This window comes from Notamacropus eugenii, chromosome 5, assembly GCF_028372415.1.
Source record: "Notamacropus eugenii isolate mMacEug1 chromosome 5, mMacEug1.pri_v2, whole genome shotgun sequence".
Lineage (NCBI taxonomy): Eukaryota > Metazoa > Chordata > Mammalia > Diprotodontia > Macropodidae > Notamacropus > Notamacropus eugenii.
The window spans coordinates 147,436,793-147,455,518 of record NC_092876.1 but is presented as its reverse complement, the minus strand read 5'-3'; the positions used below and the strand labels follow the sequence as shown (position 1 = coordinate 147,455,518).

General features: G+C 37.9%; 1 protein-coding gene across 6 annotated transcripts in view; it reads right to left on the bottom strand.

The window, feature by feature from the left end:
* Positions 1-5,842: 5,842 nt before the first annotated feature.
* ALKBH8 (alkB homolog 8, tRNA methyltransferase) overlaps positions 5,843-18,726 on the bottom strand; it is a 50,878-nt gene continuing 37,994 nt past the window's right edge. For all 6 annotated transcript variants that reach the window (XM_072611202.1, XM_072611204.1, XM_072611206.1 and 3 more), the window contains 3 exons: positions 17,164-17,429; positions 8,864-9,013; positions 5,843-6,961 (listed from right to left, as the gene is read on the bottom strand). In XM_072611202.1, the coding sequence (XP_072467303.1) occupies positions 6,392-6,961; positions 8,864-9,013; positions 17,164-17,429 (986 nt within the window). In that variant the 3' untranslated portion in view covers positions 5,843-6,391. The remainder of the gene's footprint in view (positions 6,962-8,863; positions 9,014-17,163; positions 17,430-18,726) is intronic.

Genomic DNA, 18,726 nt, shown 5'->3' with positions numbered 1-18,726 from the left:
GTAAATAATCTAGTCTAACCCCCTCCTCCATTTTAATAGGAGGAAATAATCATAGAATTTGTATAGCACTTTAAGGTTTACAAAGTGCTTTACATGTTATCTCATTTGATTCTCACAACAACCCTTGGAGGCAGGACAGCCCCATTTTACAGATAAAAAAACTTAAGGCAGACAGAAGTTAAGTGTCTTACCTAGGATCACACAGTAAGTAGTAAAGTGGGAATTCAAACCCAGGTCCTTTGACTACCTACCTGGTGCTCTTGCCACTGTACCATGCCACCTCACTTTTATACCAGCTTCCACTTCCACTTATGCTATTTTGGATATTCATTCATTCAAAGATTGTTTTCATATACCACTGCTATCCTCTAAGGTAACAAACTACAAATACTTGTGGGGAAAAAAAATATGCAAGCTCAATAACAGTTCTTTTGTTCAAAAGACACTGCTGAAAAGATATTTTTATTCTGTATGAAAAAGAAACTATTAAGTCAGAAGACCAGGGTTCAAATCCCAGCCAACCACACTACAGGCCTTGTATATTCACTTACCTTTTCTGGGCCTCAGTTCCTTCATCTGTAAAAAAGGATTATCCAAATTACAGAAAAGTGCTTAGTAAACCTCAAATGGCCACATAAATGTGACTTATCATTTTTAGAAATAATAATATGGGAAAAATTAAGGTGAAAATAGACACTATTACTATTTTTCCTGATGCACAGATCTGACTGTGTCACTCCTTTGCTTAATAAACTTTGGTGGATTCCTCTTTGGCTCTAAAATGAAGTACAAACTACCCTGACATTTAAGACCTTTCACCACTATACCCCAACCTCCACCTTTACCCATCTGATTAAATATTTTTCACCTACACATTTTGCTTTCAAGCCAAACTGACCTTCTTGCTATTACTTACATAGAACTCTCCCTTTCCTCTCTGGGTCTCTGCACTGTCCTCCATGCCAGGAATAGTCTCCCTCCTTATTACAATTCTGAAATTTCCCTCACACTCAACTCAAGTACCATTTTCTACTTGGAGTCCTTCTAAGATGATCTTATATTTATCTTTTACATACTCAACTGTGTACATCTGTATAGTAGAATGCAAGCTCTTTGTGGGCAAAGACTTCTGTTTTTGTCTTAGTATCTCCATGACCTGGCAGAGGTCTTGGCATAAAGCATGCTCTTAATAATGATTACTGATTGGTTGATTACTAAACCTCTTAATGTAATGGAAAAAGTTGCCTCCCACAGTGGTCAACCAACCATTGCTTTTCCTCTGACACCACCACCACCCTGGCGCGGGCCCTCATCACTTCGTGGCTGAACTGCTGTAGTAGCCTGCTGGTGGGTCAGCCTGCCTCAAGTCCTTCCCTACTCCAATCTATTCTTCATTCAGCCACCAAAGTGATTTCCTTCAAGCATAGGTCTGTGTTAACCGCGCCCCCATCCGTCCCCACACACGCTCACTCTCCACACACACCTGTAATAAGCTCTAGTAGCTCTTTGTAGCCTCTAGGATCAAAATTCTGCTTGGCATTCAAAGCCCTTCATAACCTAGTCCTTTCCTACCTTTCCATTCTTCTTACACCTTATTCCCTGCAGTACTCTTTAGTACACTGACTCTGGTTTCTTGGATGTTACATGAACAATACATTCTATTTCTCAGCTCTGGGAGTTTTGTCTGGTTGTCCTCCATGCCTGGAATGTTCTCCCTTTTCATCTCTGCCTACTGGCTTTCTTTATGTTCCACCTAAAATTCTATTTTCTTTTTTCAAAAATTATTTTTAATTTTCAATATTCATTTTTATAAGTAAAATTCCATCTTCTACAGGAGCCATTTCCCAATCCCTCTTAATTCTAGTGCCTTCCTTTTTAATTATTTCCTATTCATCCTGTATACAGCTTGTTTGTGCATATTTGTTTGCTTGTTTTCTCTCCCATTAGCTTGTAAGCTCCTTGAGGGGAAGAAATGTGTTTGCCTCTTTTTGTATCACTAGCACTTAGTACAGCATTTGGCATATAACTGTTTATTGACTGGGTGAGTATGGCACCTTAAACATTTTATAAATATCTCATTTTATTCTTAATCCCCATTTTTGTAGATGAGGAAACTGAGGCAGATAGAAATTAAATGAGGTACCCAACGTGCCACAGCTAGTTAAGAGTCTGAGGTTGGATTGGAATTCAGATCTTCCTGATTTCAGGTCTAGTAGCCTGCCCCCAACATACTACCTAGCTGTTGTGCAGGGCACACAACTGGTTAAGGAGAGCACCAGAACTAGTACCCATATCTCCTCACTCTCATTACAGAAACCTTTTTTGCTACTCCTTGCTTCCCTTCCTAAGTCATTTTCCTCTGATTATATGGGAATTTGTCATTTCTGTTGAATGCTAAATCAGTTCAGAAGGGATTGAAAAATCTTGACTTTTTTTGTGTTAGCTGATTTTACAAAATCATTTGCAAGACATATCTTGCACATCTGCCATTATGAAATTTTCTAAATCAACCCATATCACTTTGTGAAGCCCTTTTTATGAAACACATAGATAGGTCTGATGGTATCAGCACTTGGGAGGGCACAGATCCAGAACACTGCCCTACATAGCCTTACAGGTAATCACTTTCAGTTTGAGTATTTTTCCTTTACTATGAGGTTAGCAGTAGAGTTGTCAGCCAACTAAATACTTACCTTCCTGTCCCTAAAAAAAAGGCACATTGTTCCTTGAAATTTTCTAAGTATTCTAAAAGTGAAAACAAGAGATCAGAAAGAGATAAACATATTTCAAATGGAATATGGGTAGATTAAATAGTACAAATTACAAAACTTCACAATTATCAAACACACACACATACGCACATGCTATACTTTAGACCCCTGGACTGAAAATTAATCAACCACAGGTCTAGAGCTGGAAGAGATCTTAGAGGTCAATTAATCAAACTGTCATTCTACAAATGAGGAAAATGGAGCCCAGATGGGTTCTTTGCCCATAGCAGAGCTAGGATTTGTATCTACAGCCTCTGACTCTCAATCCAGATCTCTTTCCAAGACACCACATGCCTATTCTTCTATTCCTGCTCTAATTCACCACCTATGGATGCCCAGATACTTCTCCAACGTTTCTTAATTCTGAACAAATTTGGCTGCATCCCACCAGCATTCTTTGACCATTTATGATTTCATTTAGACTTACATCCTAAGTTTTCCTTGCTCTGACTCCCAGCTGTGCTATCAAGATATCTTGATTCTTGATTTCTGATAAAAAAAGCTGCTTTTCTAATAGCACCCCCATGATTCCTTCCCTTGACCCTCTGTGGTCCCGCATTGACCTTGTGGTTGTCTTCTTCATCCTCTGCTTGACCTTTCTCAAAATTTTTCTTGTCTTAGAAAATTTATTCTTTCAATGTCAATATTTCCTATGTAGTTGTTTTTTAAGTTTTGATTGATTTGACAAATTTTTGAAGACTAAGTATAAAGGACTAGAGTTTTGTTAGTGTCAATTCCCAGAAAAATTTTTACAATGAATCACCAAATATATTTTATTAGCACTTTAAAAAGCAGCTGATCAGGACACAGCATTTTTACCAACAGCAAGGCATGCCAGACTAAACTTGTGACAGATGCATTAGACTGGCAAATTAGAGAAATGCAGTAGGAATGACATACATGATGTTTTTTAAAATTACTGATGCATTTCATTTTGACATAACTATCACTTCCCTTAAAAAAAAATTCTCCCCAATAATAGTATTTTTCTTTTGAAAAACAATCAGGAAAAACCATTGAGAGTAATTATTGGGACTGACAGCATATTTAACATTCTTATCTCAGAGTTCTTCATTTCTTAACAGAAAGGAAGGAAATGTAAAGCATCCTCTAATATCATTCATCTGAAATATATTCTGGGCTGAATTCTCTTCATTTCTACTTTCATGCAACACACTGACTTAACATCTGTTCATTAATGACTCTGAGTACAAAACAACAGTTGTGTTTGTTTGCAGGTGTTATTACAGGAGGATTGTGATAGTGAAGGTATCTGGAAGCCATGTATGAATGAATGCACGAATCCAAAATAGCACAGCTGAAGTGCCATATTTATGTATATGTTACTAAACTGAACTGTTAAAAGGAGTTAAATAAGAAAATGGTACTACAAAATTTATTAATTAGACTTCTATTTAATATAGTTCTATCTTTTTCCTTCTACTATGAGCTTACATACAGACCATCCAGACGTTGAATTTGACACCGTGCTGAGGTACACAGTTGGAAAGGTGAAACGGTAGCTCAGGGTTATAGGTAAAAATATGGGAGTCATCTGCATAAAAGTGATAACTAAATTCACAGGAACAAAAGACATCACCCTAGGAAAGAATGGCTAGAGAAGATCCCTGGCCAAGTACAGTTTTGGGGGAATGATTTAGGAAACGAAAGGCAATACAGACCAAAACAGAATAGTTAAGAGAAAAAGAAAAAACCAAAAAGAACAACCCTATGCTTGCTAAGGGATGAAATGAATTACACATCCACATCTTAACCTGTTTCCATGGAATATAAAAATGGATATTTTCTTTAGCTAGAAGGATATAATTAGGTCTAATCTGTGCCATTAGACCCTTTGCTGCTTAATCAAGAGGATTAGAAGAGCCAGTTCTGGGTTAGCCTATCTATGGAGATCTATAATGGGTCTAAGAGTTTATCTTTGGTTAATTATCCTGAATTTGTGATCAGTCTCATTCAAATGATCCTTCCTTTTTAATTAGTCAACATTTATTGCTTACTAAGTACTGAGCGCTGTGCTAAGCACTAAAGACACAATGAAATGATAAAAGTCCTTTCCCTTAAGTATCATACATTCTAATGGGGGAAATCATGTAAATAAGTAGGTACATAGAAGATGGTATTTGACTTGACTTGAATAAAGCTAGGAAAACTAAGAAATGTAGGAGCAGAGAATTCAAGGCATGGGGGACAGCCAGTGCAAAGAGGGGAGAGAGCACTTCACACTTAAGTAACTGAACTACAGATTTTGTGAAGGGAAGTAAGGTATATTAAGTAAGGCTGGAAAAGTGAGAAAGGGCCACATACACATTATTAAGTGCTTTAAAACTGGTGACTGTATCTTTAATTTCAGAGGTGATAGGGAACCAATGAAGATCACTGAGTAGGGGAGTGACATAGCCAGGCCTACAATTTATGAAAATAAACCTGGATAGCTGAGTGGATCATGGTTAGGAGTGGGAGAGACTTGAGGCAAGAAGACTATTAGATGACAACTGTAGCAGTCCAAGCGTGGGTGATTAAGAGCTTGATCTAGAACATATGATCTAGAATTGTGGCTGAATAAGTGGAGAGACAGGTATGCATATAGATTTGGCAATGGGCTGACTGCGTGAGATGGCTGAAAGTGATGATGACAGATGACATCAAGATCATGAGCCTGTGTGACTGAGAGGATAGTAGAGTCTTCAAGAGTAACAAGAAAGACTGGAAGAGGGAGGGTTTGGGGATAAAGATGAGTTCTGTTTGGGCATATTGAGTTTTGAGATACCAAAAAAAAAAATCTAGTTTGAGATGTTCAAAAAGCATTTGAAATTACGTAACTCAGTAGAAATTAAGAGCTTGATATAGATCTGAGAGTGATTTGCAGAAATGATAACTAAGCCTACAGGAACTGACAATATCATTTAGTGAGATAATACAGAACGAAAAACAGACGGGGGACCAGGGTTGAAATTTGGGGGAAAACTCAATGTTAGAGGGGTTCCTGATTAATATGAATTACCAAATCCCAGCTGACCCCCCCAAATAAACAAACAAATACAAACCCAGAGTTAAGAATATAAACATTTTCTATTGAAGGGATAATTATTTCAGTGTCAATAAGATTCAAGTTCTTTTACTGAAAAAATACAAATTCATTAAGACACTACCAGATTGTGATTTCTGTATAAATTCCAAAGAATCTGAAATTAATATTTTAAAATAAAGGCATTCCTTAATGTTTTAAGGAGAAACACCTTCAATTAATAGGATATAAATTTAAAGGATATCAAAGCTTTTCATAAACTAATTCATTCACTTTTACAAAGTCCATGTCCCTGTAAGAAAAAAAAGAGAAGGGGAACTATATTATAAACCCCACTTGACAGATGGAAAGAGAGATTAAATGCCTTGTCCAAGGTCATCCAGATGGCAGAGCAGGGTCCATACAGAAATCAGCTGTCTGTTGATAAACCTCCATCTCTCTGATTCTTCAGTCTTCTAGAAGTGTGTTTGATGGTGCCTCCCTGCCCAGAAGACTTTCTTCTTAGTCAAATAAATGGTCAACTATTTTTTTAAAGTGATTAACCATATCTTGCCTAGATGAAGTGCTTAGGGAGTCAGAGCTTTTCGAAAATCACACACCAGTTTCCCTGATCATAATAACTCTGCTGAATGCTTATGTTATTTAACATTCTACATGCTGCTTCCAATTCTCCTTCACAAAATACATGGTAATAGCGGTGAAATACTGGGCTAGGATCATGTGCCCCCCCAAAATCAGGTGTAAGTTTCAGTGGCTCAGCATGTTTATCTCTCGTAGGGTCCCTTTTGAGGTGCCAAGGGACCAGTACATCTTGAGAATGAAAAGAGGTCCTGTTAGTGTGAACTGGCAGCTTGGAATGAATTACTCCATTTGCATCACAACCTCCATCCTTCAAGTCATCAGTGGCTGTGATAGAACATACAGCATTATGACTGCTGGGGCCAGGACTCTGCTCCCCATGCAGCCCTGAGGCCAACCCCCTGCTGCTGAGATGCTCCTCCTTCTCCTCACCATCCTTGCTCTCCCTAAGGTACTTAGATTTCTGCTTATTATATTCTTGTTCCATTGCCCAGACATAAATGAGAGCCTTTCCTCCAGGCCTCAGGAGTCGAGCTAATTCTTGGAGGGTTGCCAGTCTTCTTTCCTAATAAAAACACATAGGCATTTATTAACCCAAAGAAGATACAGGAAGAAAATGGCATTAAATACACACATACACATACATGTGTGCATGTATGTATCTATGTATGTAAGCATATGTATTTGTATATGTGCAGGTATGTATATAGATGTGTGTATATATATGTATGTATATATAAAATGGATAGTAACACTTTTAAAATTAGAGTACTTCCACTAAGACATGCTAAGTAAACTGAAGGAGAAAAACAGAAAACCTCTCACTCCGTAATGAATTCTCAGATTAAGAAAAGTTATAACTGAGACTATGCATAAAAAAAGAAATTTTATCTGGTTAACTCCTCTTTCATTTGCTTTTTCCTAACCCAGGGGTTGGGGATCCTTCAATCAAAGGGCCACACTTGAGGATCTAGAGGGCCACATGTGGCCTTGAGGTTGCAGGTTCCCCACCCCTACATTTGGTTGAGTATTTGGGAGCTAGCTACCCTCACATTCCCTGAATTTTGCTATGTATAGCTTTTCACATTTAAATAATAAAATCATCCATTTAGGCAAAGACTAGTATGTCACAGAAGACACTATGGGAATGAAATCCCACCTCCTTTCCCTCCCAGCTGCGCTCCTAGACTTCATGATCTCCAGAAATTCATCATCCTACAAGAGAACATCAACTGTGAAACTCACACCCCCTTAGCATCCTCTGTCCCTGGGCCCCTCCCTCCTTCTGATTGGGGAGTGGTTACGGGGGGACATCAGAGAGAGGACGTCAGAGACATCTCATATTCTCCATTTAAGGAAGGTGCCCAGGGCAGTTGTTTCATCATTTGTCATCAGCTTCATCATGTCCCCAAGCCAGGTATCCCTCTCCCCTTCCACCAGACCCCTCCAGTTTTCAGTTCTTTTTCATGTTGTCTTCCCCTTTAAATAGTGAGTTCCTTGAGCACACTTGAACACTTGCCTTTCTTTGTATCCCCAGGGCTTAGCACTGTGTCTGGCATGCAGTAGGTGTTAAGAAAATGTTTAATGATTGACAGCAACTGGAAATCAGGGAGAATCAAGTTCTGATGAGCTGTATATTTAATTAAGAGGAAATAAATTTTTATTATTATGCATCTTGAACCTTGGCTTTGTTGTTGTTCAGTTGTTTCAGCCATTTTCAACTCTTTGTGACCCCATTTTTGGGTCTTCTTGGCAAAGATACTGGAGTGGTTTGCAATTTTTTCCTCCCTATCATTTTTTACAGATGAGAAACTGAGGCAAATAGAGTTAAGTGACTTGCCCAGGGCAACACACCTAATAAGAGCCTGAGGACAGATTTGAGCTCAAGAAGATAAGTCTTACTGATTCCAGGCCCAATGCTCTATGCACTGCACCACCCAGCTGCCCTACCTTGGCTTTCCTTTCTCTTAATTGTTAAAGTACAATAAACTGTACTACAGACCCAGGTGATGTGACCAAAATGAATGACAGAAACCAAGGTAACAACTATAGATTATGGGCATATACATGAGAAAAAGGAGCCTGATTACAATTTGTAGACAGGTATTTGTCCAAAAAAAAAACCACCATAAGGTTTTTTTCTAGGAGAGTGTGGCACGTGTGTGTATATATAATGCGTGTTTGTGTGTGTATTTACAGGCATATAGGCATGTCTATCCATGTAAATATGTATTTTCTGATTATTTCACATGAAGCCTGTCTTCATCCTACATTCCTTTTGGATACTGAAGAAACTGACTGACAATGATCAAAGAAATGGGAAATAATAAAAAGCTGTAAGGTAGTAAGTAAATAGGCAAAAAAAACCCCACAAAAAACAACCCAAAACACCCAACTCTGAAACGAAACAAAAAAAAAACCCACCCTGATCTCAATCATCATAAGGTGGAAAATGAAAAATACTTACTGCTGTGGCAAAATGGTGAATGACAGCGATGGAAATGCAAGCATCACACGTCCCACTTCGCAGAGGCACAGCCAGGGCATCACAGACAAAAGCTTCAAACCGCTTTTCCCCACAGATCTCGACGAGGTTTTGGCTGCGATCACAACCAATCTATAACAAAGAGTATTAGATTAGCAGTGTATTGTATGAACTTTGAAACTAACAAGTCCCTTTGTCACTACTGCTAGCTACTCCGAAGTACAGGCAGGGGCTGTAAATGAATGATTTTTCATGAATATCATGGAAACTAGACTGGGATCAGAGCATTATTACCATGTATGGATTCAATGTATATGGTAAAAGAACCACATTCAATTGACCAGGACAGCTTTCATTACTTTGAAAGACACTGTAGATATCCTGTACCCAAATTAATAAAACAAAACAAATGGATGAGAGGAGTAAATGTGCAAACAGTTGGAATGTGACATCTCAGTCTCTATCTATATAACCACAGTTTGAAATGCCAGCCTTCTTTGTAAAACACCATATGGCTGTTTTTCTCTACTAAATACAGAGTTATCATCACATCTACCACTCTGATAGTCTTACAACAGAATGTACTTATCTATGATTACTCAGAAGACAAATCTGCCTTTAAATTATAGGTTATCTGGTGACAGCTATTCAGTGGCTCTAAGTTGAAAGTGAATAAAGTAATCCCACTTTTTGTCTGTTTGGTTTAGAACTGTGGTCTCAGTGAAGAAACTCCTCTGCCAGTGTAGATCAGCAAATAGACTCAGAAAGTTACCTGGTACACTGAGAGTTTAAGTGGCCTGCACAGGATCACACAACCAGACTGTAAGACCCAGATCTTTCTGACTTCAAATGTCAGTCTTTTAGCTGCTATACTATAGTGCTTCCCAAGCCCACTTTTATTTATGGTACCTGAACTCTCTTTTTCTCTTGTTCTTATCACAGAAGCATTTCTAAATTCTGACAAGAATGAGGTACTTGATCAAAAGTTTTTGAAATCAAAACTTTTAGAATTGCTCAATCAAACGAACAAAATGCACCAGCTAGATGGTGCAGAGAATAAAATGTTGAGCATGGAGTCAAGAATACCTGACTTGAAATCTGGCTTCATACACTTACTAGCTGGGTGATCCTGGACAAGTCACTTAACCTCTGTTTGCCTCAGTTTCCTCAACTGTAAAATGGGGATGACAAGAGTACTTACCTCCTAGGGTTATTGTAAGGATCATATGAGGCAATAATTGTGAAGTGCTGCTTAGCCCAGTGCCTAGAACATGGCAGGTACTATATAAATGCTATGATGACTACTATTGGTGTCTATGTGTGCTTGGGTCTGTGTATAGGAGGGCAATGGAAGAGAATGAAAGTGCACAATCTACCTTTTCATCAAGTACACGGAGGGCCTGATGTGACCTCAAGTGTCTGACTCCATGCGTCTCCTTTTACTGAATTTCTTTGTGTGCCTACTCTTAGCTTTCTGAGTATCAAAGATCACTGCATATGTACTATGGACCTCGGAGTGTTCAACACTTAGTGGTAGGTGCTTAGAGAATCTTAAATAATAAATTAGCAATTAATTATCCCAGGCAGTGCCTCTAAATTTAATTTTTGAAAGGGAGGAAGAGAATTGTAAACAGATTTAGTTAGACAGAAGTGGTCACCTTAAGCTTTTATTTACTCTGACAATTTGTTGTCATAATGAGCAATGATCGGCAGTTTCCTCAGCCCTTCTGAGAATTGAGGGATATTAATCATTCTGTCAAGGGCATTTCCTTCTTATTTGATAAGAGATAATTCATTTTTGGTCCATTATTAAATAGGGGTCCTACTCTACCCCAGAAGTGAATGCATATAAGAGATCTTTTGGCACAGTGAAAAGCACTATGGATGAACGAACAATTACGGCCTAACCACTCCTAAGGAACAATACCACCCAAAACAGCACGTGCTCTGTTTGGTTCTTGTCACTCATTATAATCACCAATACTTGGCAGAATTAAGTTTTTCAAAATAATGAACACTGGCTTATTTAAGCTGAACTAAGTAAAAAAGAACTCATTTTAAGAACAGAAGACTTAGGGATGCAAAGGATCTTGGGGAATATCCAGCCAAATCTCTTCCATTTGCCTTTGAGGAAAAGGGAGCACGGAAAGGGGAAGTGAATTGCCCAGGGCCATACAGCTAGTAATCAGCAAAGTGTAGAGTTAAGCCCAGATTTTCTGAATTCAATGACATTATTCTTTCCTTTACATAGAATTGCCTCGAGAAAGCTAGACTCCCAACAATAAGATAATCTCATTTTCTAGAGACACAGTTCAGCTACCTATACTGACAACATGAAAGCCTGAGCAGGAAATCATTTTGGGAAATACATACCAAAATGAAACAAGGAGTTGAAACAGCAGTAATAAAAGGGCTTCACATTACTAGCGTACCCCTTCCTTTTATCCAAGAGAAGAGAGGCTGGCAATGCTCAGAAAGAACGTGCCAGGTCTAATGTACACTCCTCAAAGACACCAGACCCGTCGAATGTGCCCAATGAGTTGGTTCCTCTCATCCAGTCATCCATCTAACTATCTGCAAGTTCTTTATCCTATTATCAAACATTTATCATCCTGTATTTCTCTTCCCAAATCTGTCTTCACGTCTCTCTGAAGCAGGTGTTCTTAATTATTTTACATCACGGACCCTTGGTCAATCTGGTGAAGGCTGACTCCTTAGAATGTTTTAAATGCATAAAATAGTCTGGATTACAAAGAATTACAACTGTATGGAAGTACAGTTATCAAAATATTAAAAAAGAAACCAAACAAGATAACAGAGCCTAGATTAAGAAACTTTACTCTAAAGACTTTATATTTGAGAATGGAGCAGAGTACCCAGAAAAGCCCTCCTGACATTGCCATGTAATGATCAATAACAATGAACAGAGACCACCAGTTTATTCATGGACATCTACCTGCATTTCTGGGAAGAATAAAATGATAGGTGTTTTGAGGCAGCATTGATGCCAAAGACAGAATAAAATATCACATTCTTCATTTTAAATTCTACTATGATTCCTCATCTTAAAAATACATGAATTCTAAAATCTATAAGAATAGAGAAAAAATTACACTGCCACAAATATCAATGTCTTGACCCAATGAAAAAGCTAAATATATTTTGCCCAAAGTATTTACTTCATTTTGACAAACATTTCAGAGATTTTTAAAAAATATGTAATTTATTTATTTTTGGTTTACCACATTCACTTCTACAAGATTTTAAATTCTAAATTTTATCCCCATCTCTTCCCCTGCCCAGGACAGTGTGCACCCTATCTACCCCTTCCCTCAATCTGTCCTCCCTTTTATCACTGCCCCCCTTATCCCATCTTCCTTCCCTTTATTTTCCTACAGGGCAAGATAGATTTCTGTACCCCATTGTCTGTACATCTTATTTCCTGAGCACATGCAAAAACAATTTTTAACATTCATTTTTAAAGCTCTGAGTTCCACATTCTCTCTCCATCCAACCTTACTGAGAAAGCAAACAATTTGATGTGGGTCATACATGTGTAGCCAGGCAAAACACTTCCATAACTGTCACGTTGTAAAAGACTCACCACATTTCCCTCTATCCCTGTCCTGCCCCCACACAATAGTGTTTGCTTCTGATTACCCCTTCCCCCAATCTGCCCTCCCTTCTATTATCCTCCTTCTTCTATCCCCTTCCCCCCTGCTTTGCTGCGGGGTAAGGTAAGATTTCCATACCCAATTGAGTTTGTGCTATTCCTTTCTTAAGTCAAACTTGATAAGAGTAAGGCTCACTTATTCCCTCTCACCTCCCCCCCTCTTCCCCTCCATTGTAAAAGTTCTTTCTTGCCTCTTTTATGTGAGATGATTTGCTACATTCTACCTCTCCCTTTCTCTTTCTCCCAATACACTCTTCTCAACAGTTAATTTTATTTTTTAGGGATTCTCCCTTCATATTCAGCTTGCCCTGTGCCCCCTGTATGTGTGTATACATACATATATATACATATATATGTATGTATACACACACAATGCATACCTACATATATACATACATATATATATAAAACATACACATACATACATATACACATACATATATATATATATTCCCTCTAACTACCCTAATACTAAGAAAGGTCTCATAAGTTAAAAATATCATCTTTCCATGTAGTAATGTAAACAGTTGAATTTTAATGAGTCCCTTATGGCTTCTCTTTCCTGTTTACCTTTTCATATTTCTCTTGATTCTTGCATTTGAAACTCAAATTTTCTATTCAGCTCTGGTCTTCTCAACAAGAATGCTTGGAAGTCCTCTATGTCACTGAAATTCCATTTTTTCCCCTGAAGCAGTATACTCAGTTTTGCTGGGTAGGTGATTCTCGGTTTTAATCCTACCTCCTTTGACCTCTGGAATGTCATATTCCAAGCCCTTCAATCCCTTGGTGTAGAAGCTGCTAAATCCTGTGTTGTCACGTTTGTATTTCCACAATACTTGAATTATTTCTTTCTGACTGCTTGTAATATTTTCTCCTTGACCTCAGAACTCTGGAATTTGGTTACAATATTCCTAGAAATTTTCCTGTTGGAGTCAGGAGGTGATCTGTGGATTCTTTCCATTTCTATTTTACTCTCTGGTTCTAGAATATCAGGGCACTTTTCCTTGATAATTTCTTGGAAGATAAAGTCTAGGCTCTTTTTTTGATCATGGTTTTCAGGCAGATCAATAATTTTTAAATTGTCTCTCCTGGATCTACTTTCTAGGTCAGTTATTTTTCCAATGAGATATTTCATTGCCTTCTATTTTTTCAGCCTTTTGGGATTTTTTTTTTTATCATTTCTTGATTTATCATAAAGTCATTAGCTTCCATTTGCTCCATTCTAATTTTTAAAGAACTATTTTCTTCAGTGATCTTTCAGATCTCCTTTTCCATTTGGCCAATCTTGCTTTTTAAGGCATTCTTCTCATTGGTTTTTTGGACCTCTTTTGCCATTTGAGTTAGTCCATTCTTTAAGGTGTTATTTTCTTCAGCATTTTTTTGGGTCTTTTTTGGCAAGCTGTTGACTGTTTTCATGATTTTCTTGCATCGCTTTCATTTCTCTTCCCAATTTTCCCTCTACTTCTCTTACTGGATTTTCAAAATCCTTTTTGAGCTCTTCCATGGCCTGAGACCATGTCATATTTTTTGAGGAGGCTTTGGATGGAGAAGATAACCTTGCTGTCTTCTTCCAGTTGCATGATTTGATCTTCCTCCAGTTGTATGCTTTGATCTTCCTCATCCAAAAGGATGGAAGAAAATATCTTTTCACCAAGAAAGTAAGCTTCTATTGTCTTATTTTTTCCCCCTTTTTGGACATTTTCCCAGCCAATTACTTGACTGGACTTTTGAGCTCTTTGTTAAGTGTAGGGCATATTACCCCAAGTTTCAGTGGTTTTGTGTAGCTGTTTTCAGAGATATCTTTAGGGACCTGTAAGTTTTCAGTTCCTCCACAGTGGTATAATGAAGAGGTGTTTACTCCTCTCCTGGCCTACACTCTGTTCTATGAGCTATCACAAGCACTTTTTTCTGCCCTGGAACTGTTAGTAGAATTCCCTCTCTGCTACCACTAGCCCCGCCACACCAGTGCTCCTCCTCACCCCAGGACTGCCACTCAGGACTGTGACCCAGATCAGCTGCTCGATTCTCCAACTATCTGTAGGCCGTGAGTTGTAGAAGCAGCCACCACAGGGGCTGGAGTGGAACTATGCTCCCCTCTCACACAGATGAGAGAGTTTTCTTACACTCTGGCATTTGTGGGATGATAAGTCAGGAAACCAAAGCAGCTGCCTGTGATTCAGCACCCTGAGGCCTGCTCCAGTCCTGTCTGTGCTGCACTCCACTCCAAGCCCAGTGCAATGGACCCTTCCTATTGGCCTTCCAGATTGTCTTGGGCTGGACATCTGTTTCACTCTGTTATTTTGTGGCTTCTGCTACTCTAGAATTTGTTTAGAGTCATTTTTTACAGGTATTTTGAGGGGTTTGGGTGGGAGAGCTCAAGCAGGTCCCTCCTTCTACTCCACCATCTTTGCTCTGCACCCCATCCCTACTAAACATATCAGAGATTTACAGAATCTTAAGAGGTAGAAGAGAACACATAGGCCCTTTGGTCTAACTCATTTCCGAATAAGATCTATAACATCTCTACAAACGATTGTTCAGCCTCTGCCTGAAGATCTCCAATTAGGAGAAATCTGTTGCCTCCAGGGGGACTCTATTCTCTTTTTCATCAGTTCTAATTAATCAGTTTTTCCTTCACAGTGGATAGAGAGCTTCCTAGAATATTCTAAGTGCTTATGAAATACTTGCTGAGTAAGTGACTGGACTTGAAGTTAGAAAGACCTGGATTTAAGTTCTGCCTTCTGACATATATTGGCTGTGTGACCTTGGGCAAATAAAGTAACTGAGAGTTGTCAAAACAGTAAACCTTCCTAGTGTGGCTCCAATCAGATAACTGAGATGTGTTTAACAAAAATAAATAAAAATACAACACAACACAGATAATGTTATTTTGTGGTCTTCCAAGTCAATCTGCACTACAAGGACCGTCTATTTGAGTTTGACAGCACTAATATAAAAATCTCTATGCTCTAGTCAGCTCTCTAGGGACTAAAAGTTGCAAAAATGTTGATCTGTACTTGTACAGGGAATGTCCTCATCTAGGAGTTCCCTAAATCAATGAAATCACAGTTCCAGTTTCAGTAGAGAACAAAAAGAAAGTAACTTAAAAGGAGAAAGACCTGTCAGCAGTAGAGACTAGGAAAGATTTGCTAGCTAAACTAATACTGAACCCTAACCAGAGCTTCTTTTCTTTTCCAGTATAGCTTTAGAATACTAATTATGGGAAAGAGTAAGATATTGGTGGACAGGCAGGGGGGAGAGGGAGATGGAAAATTATCATATTGTAGTTCCACTTGTTCTCATTTACTTTAGTCCCTCCTCTCTTACACCAAAATCTTACAAAGTTTTTTTTTTGTTTTTTTTTTTATTACCAAAAAGCTACATTATTAATACACCATCATAATCATTATTATTGCAATATACCTGGGATGGTATTATCTCTGGGATAAGATTTGGTTGGCTGCAGTCCTTCATTCTCAAAGAGGACAAAATGACATCACTAGGCTAGAGTCAAGTTACAGTGTGTCTGACTGTGGCTAATCAAACCAATACGGGCTCTGAATGTTCTGTAAGAGGACAGGCACAATGAGTCCCTGTGAACATTTTGGATGGATTCTCTAAATTTACACATCTCATGTTTCTTTTGAGCTGCTTTAATTCTGCTTTGCTCATAGCATACAGCACCTTCTCTGATGAGGGCATGCCACACTGAATGTTCCTATGCCAGTGTCTCCCAAGTCACACAATTACTTCCAAAGTGCTTAAGAGATACTTTGAGAGTGTCCTTGTATTGTATACCAAGAACACAGGAATAAGATTTAGTCTTTCCCCAAAAGTATTCTAATCTATGGTTATTAAATTCTACTTGACCTGAGTCATACACATACACACACACACAAACACACTGAAAGATACACAAAGAAACACACAGACAGACACACACAGAGTCACTTAAAGAATGAAGAAAGAATGGGAGTTCTCTCTAGTTTTCAGTCTTTTACAATGTCATTCCATTGACAGGAGTAGTCACACAACAAAATAAACCCAACAGCTTCATGGCATGAATATATAGGGATAGTTTAGAAACTTTCAAGAAATAGGCAAATTCTGTTATTACCGAATAAATCTAAAGGTGACAAAGGTAATTTCCCCCTACTAAGTTTAGAATAAACGTTAAGAAATCACAATACTCTCACTATGCTTTATATTACTGTGGGTAAATGATGTTTTAGACAATTTTAAAAATGCTATATGTAAATTAAACAACCCCAGTACATCATTATTGCTATGTTCCTGTATCTATGTCAAAAACAGAGGGAGCTGTGACCATCTCTATTAGGCCTTTAATTATGGGCCCAGTTGCAGACATGTTTTCTGACACTAGTTGGTTAGGTTCAGAAATGCTCATCAACAGACAGCCAACCACTAGGTAATGAATTTGACCATCTATCTATAAAGCTATAATCGGTCTGTGAGTTGCATCAGTGAATAAAAAATTACACCAATGAAAACACAGTACCTTTCAAGTATAAAAAAAAATTGCATCATGTGGGCTAAGGGACAACTATTTTAAAAAAACTCAAGAAAACCAAAGATGAAATTGACTTACCATATATATCTCCTTATTCAGGCCTAGATATTTTCCATTTCCACACCCAATATCTGCCACGATTGAGCCCTTTGGTAAAGCTTTCAAGAATGCCCCAATCTGGGGCCATGGGGTATGCCTTGTGCTGCTGAAGTGCTCTGCTATCTCCTCATAAACTTTATGGACATATTCCCGTTCCAGTTCTGAGGCTTCTTTGTCATTCTCTGGGAAGGAGGGGAAAGTTTCATTTTGATGACAACTCTGGCTGTCACAGACTGAAGGATAACCTGAATAAGATATAATAATACAAATAAATTTTTAAACTGATTTCCATGAAATTTCTTATTAATTTTTTTAAAGGGAAAAAAAAGGTAGTCTCTAATTCTTCTAGAAAAGAAAGTATTCATATGGAACAAAACCCTCAGTAACAGAGTAGTATGTATCCTGGCTGAATTTTTACTGTATGCAATTATCACTTCACTTTAATTCTCTTGGAAACTATGAACATCTGAGTTACCAAAGGTTAAAAGCCACCTGCATTACTAGAAACAAAAATGATACCAAAAAAAATTCTCTAAATCTGTACAATAACTTTCTAGAGGATGGCTTTGGGCTCAAAAGTAGAAATAAACTTATAAACCTAAAGAGAGGCTTGTTAAATACATCAATCTCACATCAGGAAGGTGTCAATGAAATATTTGCCCAACAAAACTTATCTCCAAATTAGACTCCTGGACAGTGAGGGATAATAAGGCTTTCTACTTTTCAGGATCTTCCAAAACAAACAACAAGTTATTAGGCATATAGTAGCAGCTTACTGAAGACTTGTTGATCAATAAGGAATTTTATGTTTTAGGTTCCCTTTAGAAAAATAAACAAAGAACTATTTTGGGCTTTACTGTTGTCAAGGTAATCTGTTACCTATAGAGATTTTAGATTTTTCCAAAGATATTTATTTACATTAATTCTGGGTGATGCAATAATAAGAACCTTTAACTCAAAAGTTATTTTAAAGACTCTCCTTGTGTTCTATGATTAAAGTTGGCTCATTCTGCTAGATGAACTAATTTGATTCTGTTTTATCATGCACAGAAATTAGAAAAATTTGTCATGTGCTATCTACAGTGGAAGTTCCCAGCACATTGAGTGCATCTCACTTTTACTATCATGACTAAATACAAACAGTCTGGTCTTGCTAAGCTTCGGTTTATCATTCAGTTTAATAGGCATTTCTACAGACATATCTTTTACCTACAAAATGGGGATAATATTACCTACTGCATTTTACCTGATGGTAAAATGAGATAATATTTGCAAAATACTGTATAGGTTATACAACATAAATGCCAATTATTACAGCATACTTCTTTTCCACTTTTCCAGGGCTCCAACTCAACTAACAATAAATCAGTGTTTATTTCCCTTAAGGGCAATCTACTATGTAGCAATATGTCACATTCAGCTCCCCTGTTGGGTTAATGGGAAGTAATTTTGAATCTTGACAACCAACAAATCTATGCTCAGACCAAAAACTGTGCAAAGAATACTCTGTTTTTATTCATTTTCCAGTGTAGCCCTTTCACT